Source organism: Elgaria multicarinata, chromosome 6, assembly GCF_023053635.1.
Source record: "Elgaria multicarinata webbii isolate HBS135686 ecotype San Diego chromosome 6, rElgMul1.1.pri, whole genome shotgun sequence".
Classification (NCBI taxonomy): Eukaryota; Metazoa; Chordata; class Lepidosauria; order Squamata; family Anguidae; genus Elgaria; species Elgaria multicarinata.
The window spans coordinates 96,680,260-96,694,604 of NC_086176.1; the positions used below are offsets into that span (position 1 = coordinate 96,680,260).

Below are 14,345 nucleotides of genomic sequence, written 5' to 3' on the forward strand. Positions count from 1 at the left end.
GGTTTGCACAATATACCAGTATCATTGGGGACTGGGGGCCATTTTGAATATGTAACCCCCCACTTGGGGGTTTCCATGTCATGAGTCCCTGGACACTGATGGTTATGCGAGGGTTGTTTAATATTCAAAATGGCGCCCAGCATGCACCACAGCTCATTGTGGGTTAAACAACCCCCATTGAGCCGGCATGTCATGTAAAATAGGCCATTGTCTCAATTGTGGGTTCCAAGATTCTATGAATTCCAAGATTCCATACCACAAAACCAAATTCCAAGCTGTACAATTCGCTTGTTGCCCTGTAGATCAAAGTTTCCCCGCTTCCTTGACAAGTTCGGCCACCCAAATACTTCCACAGAGACAGACGCAAGAATTTCAGTCTGCAGAATCAAAGAGACACTCTCCACACAAATGTTACTTTAAGTTTGGGGAAATATCTTGGAAGCTAAAGTATACCAGTGTTGCAAAATGACTGCTGTGGGTAAAACTGTACCGAAATTCTGAAGGGGGAAAAGTCAACACGAATCAGTAGAATAGCCCAGAAGTTTGCCTTAATTATTTTTTAAAGCCTTTATCTCCCTCATTATCCATCCCACAGAAAGAGAGAGAAATATGCCATTTTAGAAACATTTTGTGATCATTGGCAGGGGAATAAAGGCCACCCTGTCAATTTGCAGGAAGAAGTGTTTTAGTTACAAACATATTTTTCACAATTTAATTATTTGTGGGTATATGGGGTGGTAAAATAACTTGGATGGCTGATTGGGCCTATATCCAGCTATGATGGTGCATTCTGACCCTCTCGTTTTGCGAGGATCACATGTTTGCAGACTGAAGCTCTAATTAATAGAATTATTTGTTCCTCCTAAGTGAGGTCAGACCAGCTGGATTATGCAAGTCACTGCCCTGAAAGCAGAAGAATTTTGGTCACCAGTCTAGTTGCTGGAACAGCAGCCAGTGGAAAAGCTAGCAACCCTCTAGGGGCTGGATGTTGAAACAAGAGGGCAGCCCCAACATTTCCATCATCCAAATTCTACAATGCAAAGTTTTCCTCAGGGCCTGGAAAGTCTGCTTCCTCGTTGCACACATACGTATGGCAGTAGCAGTAGAAAGGTTTCAATTAACTCCTCGTGTTTGGTTGCGTCTGTGGGATTGGAAGTGTTTTCAATTCCCATTGATTCTTCTGTGCCACCTTTCCCAAGCTGGTACCTAGATGTGTTGGACTACAACTCCCATCATAGCCAGACAACGTCTCCAGGGATCCAATAGGGGATGAGAAGGAGAGAAGAGAATGCCTATACACTCAAGAGTGCACTTTTTATGTAGATTGCACAAATCAGATTTTCCTGGTGTAGGATTTTACATGATTTTAGTGTGTTTTCCCCGTTTTTGTGGATATAAAGCTGGGCTAAGACTTCGCACAAATAGTTTTCTCCATTAATGGATGGATTCCAGGGCGTAGTCAGAAGGCATACAGTGCAGCAAACCTGCCATAGCTAAACAGCTTTAGTCAGTGCCTGGATGGGAAGCTGCTGGAGAAACTCCTCATAAACTGCATTGTGTTCCATACAGGAAAAAATTGGAGTGGGGGGGGGGGCAGACAGACAAGTAGAATTGATAGAATAAAAACCTATCAAATATATGGCAGGTTTCTGGAATGCTTAAATTAAATTTCATGCATTTCAGAGAAAGCAAACAATCGATGAAGAGTTTTGGAAAACAAATTTCTTATTATTATCCAATAGAATTGAAAGTAAATTGGAATTGTTCTCCAGTACTTTATTCTACTTGCTGTATACTCATCAACCCCCATCCTGTTTGACATGCAATAAATAAATTATTCCTTAGTTGGGGATGAAATAGTGTGATGGCAAAAGCTCCTGAAGAATTTTAAACAATGGGGCAAGTTTTAAAAAGGACCAAATACATTGTTCTTCATACTTTGACAGTTCTAAGTGTATAGATTTTGTACAAAATCTAAGTGTAGTTTTTGTAGGACTGGCTCAAGTTTATTGGTTATGAAAGTGAAATTCAAATGAGCTGCATGCAAAAATATGCAAATTAGCACAGCATCCAGAAGGTTTACATCAGTGTTCTAGAATAAATATCACATGCTTGGAGAATTTTGCAGGACACTTGATAATTTGTTCACTTCATTTTTTATTTTTAAATAGTTCTCTCATGTTCCATAATATAAACACAATTCTAACATTAACAATGGTACTTCTGGTCCTCTTACAAGCTGCTTGTGTATCTTCAAATTAAAAGAATAAAATATTTTAAACAAGTCAGTCACTATAGCTTTAAGGCAGCATTAAACCATCCAAAGCTAGCTCTCAGCCATGTTATTATTATTATTTATTTATATAGCACCATCAGTGTACATGGTGCTGTACAGATTTAACATGCAGGATGTATAGAAATGTATGTACGTTACCAACGCAATCAAACTGAGGTCCCAGAACAGGTTCCACCAAAACATAGCTGCCCCAAAATTTTACATTAGAATGTTGTGGCTCAAGTATTCTTATACATCAGGATGACCTATTGATGTTTTGGTCCTCTTTGCTAAGCAGATTAAACAGGAAAGGTTTTTAAAAACACAAGAGTGCTTTTTCTTCACAAGTCCTGCTAAAATAAATGGGAGCTGAGCCAAAGCATCCTTTCAATTGGGCCTGAAAGTTCAGAGCTATGTTCAGCCCACTGTCATTTCTTGATGTTCAACATACGGGATCTTCACCATACAAAAACAGGAGGTAGCTAGATGGACATAATTTTCATCTGCTATTAAATTAGAAGGTCACAATAAGCACAATGATAAACATCAGGATTTATAAACAGTCAAGTTGGGCTAAGTTTAACTCACTTCATAGTAGTCTGTCTTGCCCAGATGTTAAGGCTTTCTAACACAATTACAGCTATTTATTTTGCCTCTGTCACCACGGACGGTTGCTACATTATTATGCAAACATGACAAATTCATTTTATTAGTCAAACATTTGAGTTCCACTCAAGTGCACTGAATATGATCAAGGCTGCACTGGAAGCCATAAAGAACCATATTTACCACTGACCTGTCGTTTTAATAGTTATCTTTATTAAATTAAAAGGAAGACCAATAATCAGAATCTCTTTTTTTTTCCCTGAAGCGTATCAGTTCATCCACATTTGCTCACATAATTAAAAAGGTATTCCAGGTAGTCTGGAGTCACATCTCTTTTGCAGCATCTGACGTTGAGCAAGGAAGTGCCCATTTCCAGCATCTCAAATGTGTTGATTACAAATGTATCAAAATGTGTTTCAAAAGTACAAAGGAAGATCGGAAGCTGCCTTATCCTGGGTCAGACAATTGGTTCATCTAGTCCAGTATTATCTACATTGATTGGGAGGGGCTGTCCAGAGTTTTAGGCAAGCATCTTCTCCCAACCCTACCTGGAAATTCCGGGGATTGAACTGGGGACCTTCTGCATGCAAAACCTGTGCTCTACCACTGAGCTATCGGCCCTTCCCATTGAGCGACAAGGACTCCCGTTAACAAAAACTACCCTCCCCCTCCCCAAAATACCCCAATCTGTTTCAAACTATCTCCCCCAACCTGGCTCCCTCCAAATGTTTTGGATTGCAACTCCCATCAGCCTCAGCCACAGGCCAGGAATGTTTGGAGTTGTAATGCAAAACATCTGTAGGGCACCAGAGTGAGGAAGACTAATTTAAAAGGTCACAAGTAAAAGGCGGTGAAATGATAAAATATCTGGTTGACTTTGCAAATGACTGATCAGCCAAATTCTGTGTTCACTTGGAACCAATAGCAAGGATTGAAGTCAAAGAATGTTGTTGTTTTTTTTAAAAAAAGTGGCAGCAACTGCCCTTGTTTATGCATGTTTCCCTTATCATGTCACACTAAATGGTCAGATTCCCTAAATTCCTGAGTGTCACTGTATTACATGTGTAAGCTACCAAGGGAAAAAACTGCTGCATTCAAAAATACTTATTCCAGGCTCTGGCCCCTCAAGAAGCCAGAATTGCACTTCAGGGTTTGTTTTTACTTTTCATGTTTTTCTGGACCTTAACATTTTTCCCTAGACCTTCATTTCAAGAACACTTTATTACCCTTGACTTTTAACGTTGACGTATATAACACTTTTAGAATTTTTGTTCATACTGGCCGAAGGGTAGCTTTTCATGAGACATTTATTTCTAGTAGGACTCTCTCACTTTGGCCTGCAAGGCATCACAGGTCTTCTTAGCATCCCCTAGAAGCATGGCCGTGTTGGGTTTGTAGAAGATGGGATTGTCCACAGCTGCATATCCAACACCAAGAGATCGCTTCATAACAATGACCTGAAAGGAGAGGCTTTTGTTAGATGTAGAACAGATGGAGGCATTCAATAATCACAAAGGGGGGGAGAACACAGCCTCCACCACTGGAAACAAAGAGAGAGAAAGAGAGAGAGAGTTTATTGACACAGCTAACGTTGGGGCTAAAGTTTACCTCAGAGCTTCAGAAAGGCTAACTGTACTGCTAAGGACTACCACAACTCTTTCACTTTATTCAATGAACACATGCAAATGCTGAGCACACCCCAATGCCAAATTTGAGGGGATCAAGTGCAATGTATACATCAGGGATCCCGTTGGCCTAGTGAATGCCCCCCAGTGCCCTAGTCCTGCCCCCCTCTTGTCAGGTGTTAGGCAAGGGCCTTCTTTTTTTTACATTTTCTTAGCCGTTTGCAGGGGGGAATAACACACTGCCAAAGATTGGGGCATGGATGAAGTTCCTCAAAGCTTTCAGATCGCCTCAGCTTGCCTTGCTTTTAGCCAATGAGGTGGCCAAGGGTTTTTTTCCTCCTCAGCGTGCCAACCCTGAAGCTCTCCAAGCCCTCCTCAGTCATGTTCCCTGGATGAGAACACTATGAAAACAATGCTACCTTCATCAGGTAGCATAATTTCCATAGCATACTCATCTAAGAAAAAGGACAAGGGTTAGGGTACAGAGAACCACATGGCTGTAGGAGCAGCTGTATTTTTTCTTTAAAAAGGTGCAAAGAAAAGAAAGACTCAGCCATCACATTAGCTAAAACTACGGCAAGCCAACACACACACACACCGAACTTTGGCAAATGCACCTATTGCTAAAAGTAGCCAAAATCCCGGGTTTTTCAGAGGACAAATAGTCCTACAAAAAGGGAAATTTCAACCCAGATTTAATGGGATGGGCGCACTGCACAACAAAGGATAAGCATTCACCATCTTCTTTTCCTGCAGAATGCCTCTGAGTCCCTCACGTAGACTGCTTTGCAGTGCACCTGCCGCTCAAGTCAAGATGTGTGGAAAAGTTAGACCTGGTCAGCCCTAGACCTGGTAGGCCCCCTGGGGCCCAGCATTTGCCCAACCATGACACCAGACCTGGCATTCCCATTTCAATAAAAACTGCAGAGTCCTCATTCATCCCCTTGCTCAAAATTGGAGCCCAGATGTGAATGAAGCCCAGTGGGCTCTTAGGATGAACCTAGAAGGAAAATCTTGGTAAGAATCTCTGGCAAGCAGAGGACATTCAGAGTCCTTGCTGAGCAGGAAGAGGCAGTCTGACATTCTATTACCAGGCACCACAAACACTTGCAAATGGATAGAGCAGGAAGAAGGGGTGTAGGCAATCCATGCTGAGCAGTTTTAATAGAGCCTTATAGGGATCCCCCTTCTGTGAAAAAGATACAAGGGAGACTGAGCAGGCTCAGCAGTACACTTATGGTGGAGGGTTGAAAGGAGGCCATGGTTTATCATCACTGATTCTTCCTTAAAACAGGCTGTGCGTTATGGATAAATCCAGAGACTTGAACAACACGCTGATGTTTACTGATAGTCATTTATATTTTGGGAAGCCAAGGGAAATGTCAGATCTTTTCTCATTTGATAAATCCAGAATTGGCAGCTTATGATCATATTTCATCTTCTTCTTCTTCATTTACATCAGCCTTCCCCAACCTAGTGCGCTCCAGGTGTTTTGGACTGCAGGCCCCATCATCCCCACTAAGCATTCTGGCTGAGAATGGTGGGAATTACAGTCCAACAAATCTGAAGGGCGCCAGGTCAGGGAAGGTGGATTTACAATGGGACATCACTGTGTCCAAAACAAGGCAAAGAGCAGGGGTGGGAGCCTTAGGATCAGGACCCAAATCTGTCTTCCAGGTTCTCCAGATGGCCACATAGCCTTTCCTCTTTCCCCAACCACTGATCATTCGGTGATTTCCTGGCTTTTGAGCAGTTTTTCCCCTCATAGTAAGAGGCTGAAGTGCCTCTACGAAGGCTCGATTACTGGCACGAGAGCCTTAAGGTACAATATGGTGGGGTGTTGGGGGGGGGGTTGTGTATTTTTGGCCCCACGCTTTTTTCCCTTTGGCCCTGCCCACCTCTTGAACGTGGCACCGGAGAGCTTCTCTGAAATGTATTTTGACCCCTGGGGCTTACAGAACTTCCCCACCCCTGGGCCAAGAGACCTTTTGGCCAATGATGAAGTTTCATCCTCAGTTCTATCCCCAACTAGTATATAAACCACAACAGGCTCTCTTAAAAGAACGTTATAGATTTGAATGAGAAGAGCAAAAGATTATGAGAATACTAAATGTAACAAATCCACACAGTATTCAAAACACTTGTCCAGTCTCAGCTTTAGAACTCAATTAGACTGCTGCCAAACTGCATAAAAAGAAGCATCAGCACATTGCAGATAGTGCATTTGTATATACCTAATAATAGTATGGCGTACACTGCAGTACTTCCAAGTACAATCCATATGTATTTAAAGTAATTAACACTAGCAAAATGTCCATTACATGGTAGAATGTGTACGTAGTAACCTTGTTGGTTGTTGCTCAGTACTGTACACCTACATTCATTCTTTATGCTTAGTTTTGAAGACTCTTAAGCAAGGCAGCATTTGCCCCTTCTGTTAGTATGAGATCTGTTGGCTGCTAGACATGCAAATAGGTCTGAGAGGAGGATAGGGATTTCAATAATATAGGCCTGACAATTAAGGCACGGGATGGCTCCTTACAGTGGGGGAAAGGCCAATATTCCACTATGTAATTTCAGCGGGCAGGAGAATTTTCAATGGATCCTCCCAGGTTTCCCAAACTCTTACATTCCTTATCTTCTCAACTTCCCTACTCTCTTGCCCGTAATGGCAAAATCGTTCAGGAGGAGAAGGTTGGCAGAGAGAGGTTTGTGAAGCTGTGGACCATCACGTAGCAGATTTTGAAATAAAGGAATGATGAAACATGAAATTCCAAACACAATATTTTAATTTTTTTTACACCCACCTGCTTTGCCTTCCAAACTTCTAAAACTGGCATTCCAGCAATGATAGAGTTTGGATCTTCCTGGGCAGCTGAATTCACTGTGTCATTAGCTCCAATGACAAGGACCAGATCCGTTTCTGCAGTAAAAAAAGAGATGCGTTAGCACACACTGTCATGAACAGAACTCAAACTCCCATTGTTAGCAGCAGCTTGCATTGCAGCAGTATAGATATGTGCTAACCAGGTCCCCAATTTCTGTTAGGAGCTATAAATTGGCAAGGATGGACTTCCCTTTACTAATTCTCGAAGAGAGTTAAGACAGTTATTTTTTTTCTCAAAGCTTAAAAAAACTCCTAAAACTAATGAAAAACTTAAGTTCCAAGACACGCATTTAGCAAAGACACTGATAAGAACAGCTTTTAATAGAAAGCACAAGATAAGAACTGGCATAGTTTAGGTTGCCAAATTTAATATTATAACCAAACTCTCAATTAGATTTTAGAAAAAGCAAACAGACTAAAGCAAAAAATAGAGCAGTGTGTCCATGTTTCCCACCTGGAAAGTCTTCATTGATCTCATCCATTTCTAGGACAATGTCGTACGGCACACCAGCTTCTGCAAGCAGCACATTCAGTTGTCCGGGCATACGACCAGCCACAGGATGAATACCGAACCTAAGTGTGATGCAAAAAAGAGACGCTAAAATCATGTTATGCGGTACATAGAAAACATTGGAAGTGTTTTAAATTCTTCTCTTGCTAATCAGCACAGCAAATTATCACATTGTAATCTCACATTTTGGTATGGAAACACAAAAGTAAGAGGAAAAGAGCATGCTGGATTAGACAGACCTTTGGTCTGATCCAGCAAGACTTTTCTTTTATGCCCTTATACATGCAAATCGTTGTGAACTGCAGTAGTAGCAGCTGCATGTTTGAAGCAATGTGTGCCTTTGAAGTTCAGATTTCAGTTCAAAATTCTATGGTTTAACCGTACTTCTAAAAGATACAACAGCAGTCACACTCCAAACTTGTCAAATCTAAAACCAGTCTAAACATGATGAGGCAAGAAAGGGATGTTGCCTATTTTAAAAATCAAATTATATTACAAAGTCAGGCCTGAATGTCAACACCTATTACTAGCTGTCACCAATTTCTAGTCACAGAACAACTAAGGGCATGTCTAGACCGGGGGGGTGGAGGGGGAGGTTCTCACGATATGATGATCACGAGATCCTCCCCCTCAGTCTACACGTGGCGCGCGACATCCCGTGAGGAAGAGGACGTCATGCCCACCTTTTTTTTTTTTTATGGAAAATGAGCGTAGGAGCGCTCCAACTATGAAGGTACTTTAAAAACACATGCACTCACCTCCCACCCCCCCTACCCCACCCCGATGGGCATGGAGCAACATGCCTCGGAGTTACTCGCGAGGAGCTGGGACAAACTAGCACAGCTGCCCACACATCCCGCAGTCTCAGGATCATCCCAGGACCACGGGAAAAACCGGGACAAAAGTGTAGGGCAATATCCCAGGGAAATGCAGGGATCTTCCCTGCTTGCTCCCGGGATCCCCTGTGCGTCATGTGGATGCACAGGGATGATCCCAGGGCGATCCCTGGGATATCGCCCCAACTAGACATGCCCCTAGAAAGGGTAGACATATTTCACTGTTTAGGATTAAAACCAGAGATGGGAAACTTGTGACTCTCCAGATGTTTTAGCCTTCAACTCCCATCATCTCCAGCCATCATAACCAATAATGGGGGCAAATGGGAATTGTAGGCCAAAAACATCTGGAGGACCACAAGTTGCCTACCCCAAGTTTTAAATTTAGCTGAACTTGAAGAGCTTTTCACAAACAGCTCAGGAATAAAGGGTTATTGTAAAAAAAAAAAAAAAAAAACCAAGAAAACCCTCTGTTCAAGATGACAGAGATTTTCTTTAGAATCCAGATCTGACCCAAATAGTGGAGATTTGGTAGTTTCTGGATCAAGCCTCAAATACACAAGGAATGAACGGCTGAAGTGATCAAGCTAATGGGACTGATTTTTGCCATAAAATTACTGGAGAGATTAAACTTGTGGCAAGAAAGGGGCCAGGGAGAGAAACCAATAGCACATTTGCCTAATTAACTCCACTTGGGCATTAAAAAACATGTTTTTCAAAAGCTTTGCCTTCTATTCCTGGAACACACTGGCCTGTATTTTAGAAACATGAAATAGTTGCGTGGGGAAATGCAATAAAGCTACTCCCCAACTTACATAATCTGTACTACTGAATGTAGTATTTGCCAATCCAGAAATAGTAAATTTATTTCTCTCCATCTCTAGGTGGGTACACCATAGAGTCATGTAATAGAAATTATCATGTTTCATTATCAATCCCTTTCCTAATCAATCCTAATCCCTAATTTGTATTTCCCTACCACCATTTCAGTACATGGCCCCAATATTTTCATTGAGCTTTCAACCACAACCAAATATGTTTTATAGCTATTAAAAGTAATTCTAGTTGAGACATTTATGGTGCAATCACCCTGCCACATTCACAGCATTCTATGGGGCGAGGCAGAGCCTTATTCCATTTTTAACCCTGCGTTTTACCACCGCCTCTTCTGACTTCATTCTTACCACAGAACGAAGTCAGGGAAAGCCAGAATAGCTACACAACGTCTTTAACAGGGAGCTCCCATGTGGAAGCACCTTAAAATAAGTTGCAGCCAATTTAAACCTCATCAGCATGTATGCGATCAAGATTTTTTTGTTACAACCCAAACGAGGATGTCGCGATCCCATTCTTCATGGGACTCCTAACAAACTGTAAAAAATCTGCTTTCAATATTTGGCTTCAGTTGTTCAAAGGACTTGGCAAGTCGTTTCTAAGCAAAGATTTTGATGGGGGCACTATAAAAATATAGCAGCAATACCAAAGGCCTGGTGCAGATACAACTTTCCCCTTCTGAGGGTCATTGTGGTACACGTACCTCCCATACTTACAGGGGTGGCTCAAGACTCTTTGCTGCCTGAGGCAAGGAACAAAATGGCACCCCCTTGCATTCAATGTCCAAAAGAGCTGATTGGACTAGCAGATGAATCTGTCTTCACCACTGATGATGGGACAGTATCCCCCACTGCCCCTGAAAGCTATAGGTTAACTTAGGGGGCGCAGAGCAGGCTGCATATTCCACAACTCTCTCCTCCAACACCTTGCTGCCCCCTCCCAGCATCTTCCACCTGAGGCAGAAGCTTCACTTTGTCTAATGGTAGGGACGGCCCTGCATACTTATCTTATCTTTTCAGAATGAACTATGGTGCAACATTATGTTTGTGCCAATGTTAACACTAACCAGATGTAGATTCAAGCCAGAGTCCACACCAGGCTTAAACACAAATTTGCAAACCCTGTTTAAAGTTAACCATGGTTAAGCTTTAACACTGATGCAGTTGTACTGCTGCATTGTGGTTACCGCTACAAGGGAAAGAGGTAGGGAATTCAGGAGAGAGGGGGGCAGCATGTGCGTCTGTGCAACACTCCTGTTGCACAGTATAAGGGCTAGGAACTTCAAGCGTGTGGGATGGGGTGAGCAGAAGAACGGCCGGTAAGAACAGTAGGCTTTTTGCTTGCAAAGCACATCTGCAAACTGCATACAGCCCCAAAGATATTTTAGAGGGAAAATATCTGCAATCCCTCTAGCAAAGACCAGATGTAGAATCAGATATACAACAGCAAAACAAATAGGACAAAATATTAAGAAGCTTAAAGTTTCAGCCAGCCAGCCACTCAGTAATTCAAGCCATGTGATACAGTCCCTACTCTTTCCAGAAACCCTGCTGAAGCACAATAGCTTTTAGAAGACCTCTTGTGCTGAAGTCTATGTTAGAATCCGGGTAAGGGGGGGGAAGTTATATTTAAACAACATTTATTACAATGCAGATTTCCATTTTACACACTACTCGACTCTCTTAAATACCCTCTCCCAGGAGATGTCCACGTTGCTGTTGTTGTTTTTAAAGAATATATGCATATGCAAATTGATTTCCACTGCTGGTCCTTAAAACTAAAGAGAAGTTGCCAGCAAGAATTCAAATTTAATTGCATTCCTTTTGTAATAGAGCAGAGGAGGGAAGCAAACAGCATAGGATTCTTTTACTTGCATGATCCCTGCCACAAGACCAGGCAACTAGAGAGCACATAGGAGTGATCTGTGTGATTGCAACAGAGCACCAGAGCACTCTTGGTCTTACCCTGCTTGGTCACTAAAGAGGAGCTCTCTGTTTGGGCCACCCATACTTTACTGGTGCCAGATCTCAAGCCTGAAACAAATTCTGAACTGGGGACCTGCTCTAAAACCAGTGATCCAGCTTATGTGCTGCTTCCCAAGCTCACCCAAAGAAGAAACCAGTGAGTCTAGCAAAGAAGCCATTTAACAACAGTCCAGAACAGGTGTTACAATGGCTTTCTGGTCAGGATTGCTCACTGGTCTCAGATGCAAGGGAATCTGAGACCAGTGGATGGAACCATTAGAGTTACAAAACCCTTTACAGTTTCCTATCTTTAGGATCGGTCTTCTCTAGCTCCAACTTACATGTATTCCAAACAATCACAGAACTCCATAGAATCCTAGAATAGTAGAGTTGGAAGGGGCCTATAAGGCCATCGAGTCGAACCCCCTGCTCCAAGTACATTCGTATGCCCTCTCATCCATATCATATCCCTGATGAAAACAAGTGTGTTTGTAGGAAAACTGTGAGCCAAGAGCATGCTGGGAACAGAGAGAAACTGCACGCACTGGGATAATCAGAGGCAGAGCAGCTAGTGCAGCATGTTACACAGCAAATATATAACTCTTAGAAATGCTCAGAAATGTTATTGAGCAAGCACAGACAGGCATCAAGCAGATGTAGTTTAGTAGGATCACTTACGTCCCAGTAACTTTGGCAAAAACTACAAGAGTCACTATGTGCACACAATTATTAATTAAATTATAGCAAACAAATTTGGTGATGGGTTGGATGCATGAGCTTCTATTGCGCTATTGTAGTACAAGCATTTTCAACCCAGCTTTATACAATAAAGACACTGGCTGCACTCCAGCTGAGCAGCCTTGTGATCACAAGCAGGGCTATAAAACTGGAAGCACAGCTAGAAGCTGAACAGAATGATAAGCAAGACAAAGTGAGTCTCGTAAGAACAGCCTTAATGGATCAGACCAACGGGCCATCTAGTCCAACATTCTGTTCAAACTGCAGCAAACCAGCTGCTGGTGGGAATCTCATAAGTAGAACATGACAGTAACAGCACCCTCCTGCTTATGTTCAATCAGTGTACATAGATGTATTGCCTCTGATATTGGAGGTAGCATAGAGCCATCAGAACCAGTAGCCATTGATGGCCTTGATAATGACTCACATTTAAGCAATATGCACATATCAGAAAAAAAACTAATTATTCTACATGTGGACAGTATGCTATCCATTATGAGGCTAGAACAGTTGTCTTCATAATTTTCAGGCCATCTTTAACCATAGCTTGCAACATAAAGCCTACTTCAATGTGTGTGTGTGTGTGTGTGTGTGTGTGTGTGTGTGTGTGTGTAAGTCACCTGGGCACCTTATGTGCACCACCTTGGTTGAGGGGAAGCAGGATCTCAGTGTAATGAAAAACAACAAGAAAACCACACCGCTCTGGTCATACCATGGGCACTGTGTAGCTAGGAAAGACATTTTCCTATATATAAACAAACAACAACAGAGCTTTGCTACGCCTTGTGTGCAACATGTAGACACAGAAGGGAAAAAACTGGGGAAGGATTTACAGCTCTTTCCAGATGCCTGCAATAGCCCTGAAGTAGAACTGTTGCAATGCATCACAATGTCCAAGTAGAAATACATATTTTAAGGTGCAGGGGCTTTGCAATAGCAGGAGTGGTACAAACAGTTGTTAATTACGTTGTGCTCTCAGGCTGGAAAGCACTAAACCTTTGACTTACAAGGTTTGTGGTGTTTATCTTTTGCCTTTGTTGAGTGGGGCATATTTACATTCTACAGTTAAGCACTCAGGGGGGAAATATGTTTCTGATATTACTGGTTCACGTAATGGCAGACTGTTACACGACTTCTAAATTTAAAGTGGCATTTAGTAGGCTGTATTACTGAAACATCTCTGTGTTTCAAACAAGACATATAACACTATGTAGAGAACATTAAAATGGGTGTAGATAGTTTAGACAGATTTATTTTTTTAAAAAAAAATTATCATAGGTTGTTCTGAGATTCAGGACAGATAAAAGGAAGTACTTCTTCACACAGTGCATAGTTAAACTATGGAATTCACTACTACAAGATGAGGTGATGGCCACCAATTTGGATAGCTGTAAAAGGGGGGATAAATTCCTGGAGAAGGCTATCAATGGCTACTAGTCCTGATGGCTATGTGCTACCTCCAGGGTAAGAGGCAGTAAACCTGTATACACCAGTTGCTGGGGAACATGGGTGGGAGGGTGCTGTTGCACCGTGTTCTGCTTGTGGATCCCTGCTCAACAGCTGGTTGGCCACTGTATGAACAGAATGCTTGACTAGATGGACCCTTGGTCTGATTCAGCATGGCCCTTCTTATGTTAAGTGAACCATAAGCTGAAAGAGCCTTCAGTGACATTGATGCAGCTTAACCAACGTGGTCCCAGGGAGGTCTGGATTCAAATCCCAGCTCCTACACACCCAATGAGATGGGCACGGGGATGCTATTGCTCATCAGAATTTCTAGTTTGCAAAACCATCTGAAAGGAAAATTAAACAGAGAATGTGGCTAACTTGCTAGGGCAGGAGTAGACAACCTGGTGCAATCCCAAAACTGTAACTCCCATGATCAGTATAGAGGCAGTAAGCGAATACACAGTTGCTTGGGTGTGAGGGTGCTGTTGCACCCATGTCCTGCTTGTGGTTTCCTGGTTGACAGCTGGCTGGCCACTGTGTGAACAGAGTACTGAACTAGTTGGACCCTTGGTCTGATCCAGTATGGATCTTCCTATGTTATTATCATTCACCATTGTGGG

At 42.3% G+C, this 14,345-nt stretch overlaps 1 protein-coding gene across 8 annotated transcripts in view; it reads right to left on the bottom strand.

Moving 5' to 3' along the window:
- Window positions 1–2,120: 2,120 nt before the first annotated feature.
- The window catches only part of NNT (nicotinamide nucleotide transhydrogenase), a 68,505-nt gene continuing 56,280 nt past the window's right edge, over window positions 2,121–14,345 (bottom strand). For all 8 annotated transcript variants that reach the window (XM_063128096.1, XM_063128093.1, XM_063128091.1 and 5 more), the window contains exons 20-22: window positions 7,848–7,966; window positions 7,314–7,429; window positions 2,121–4,338 (exon numbers count right to left, since the gene is read on the bottom strand). In XM_063128096.1, coding sequence (XP_062984166.1) covers window positions 4,195–4,338; window positions 7,314–7,429; window positions 7,848–7,966 — 379 coding nt within the window. In that variant the 3' untranslated portion in view covers window positions 2,121–4,194. The remainder of the gene's footprint in view (window positions 4,339–7,313; window positions 7,430–7,847; window positions 7,967–14,345) is intronic.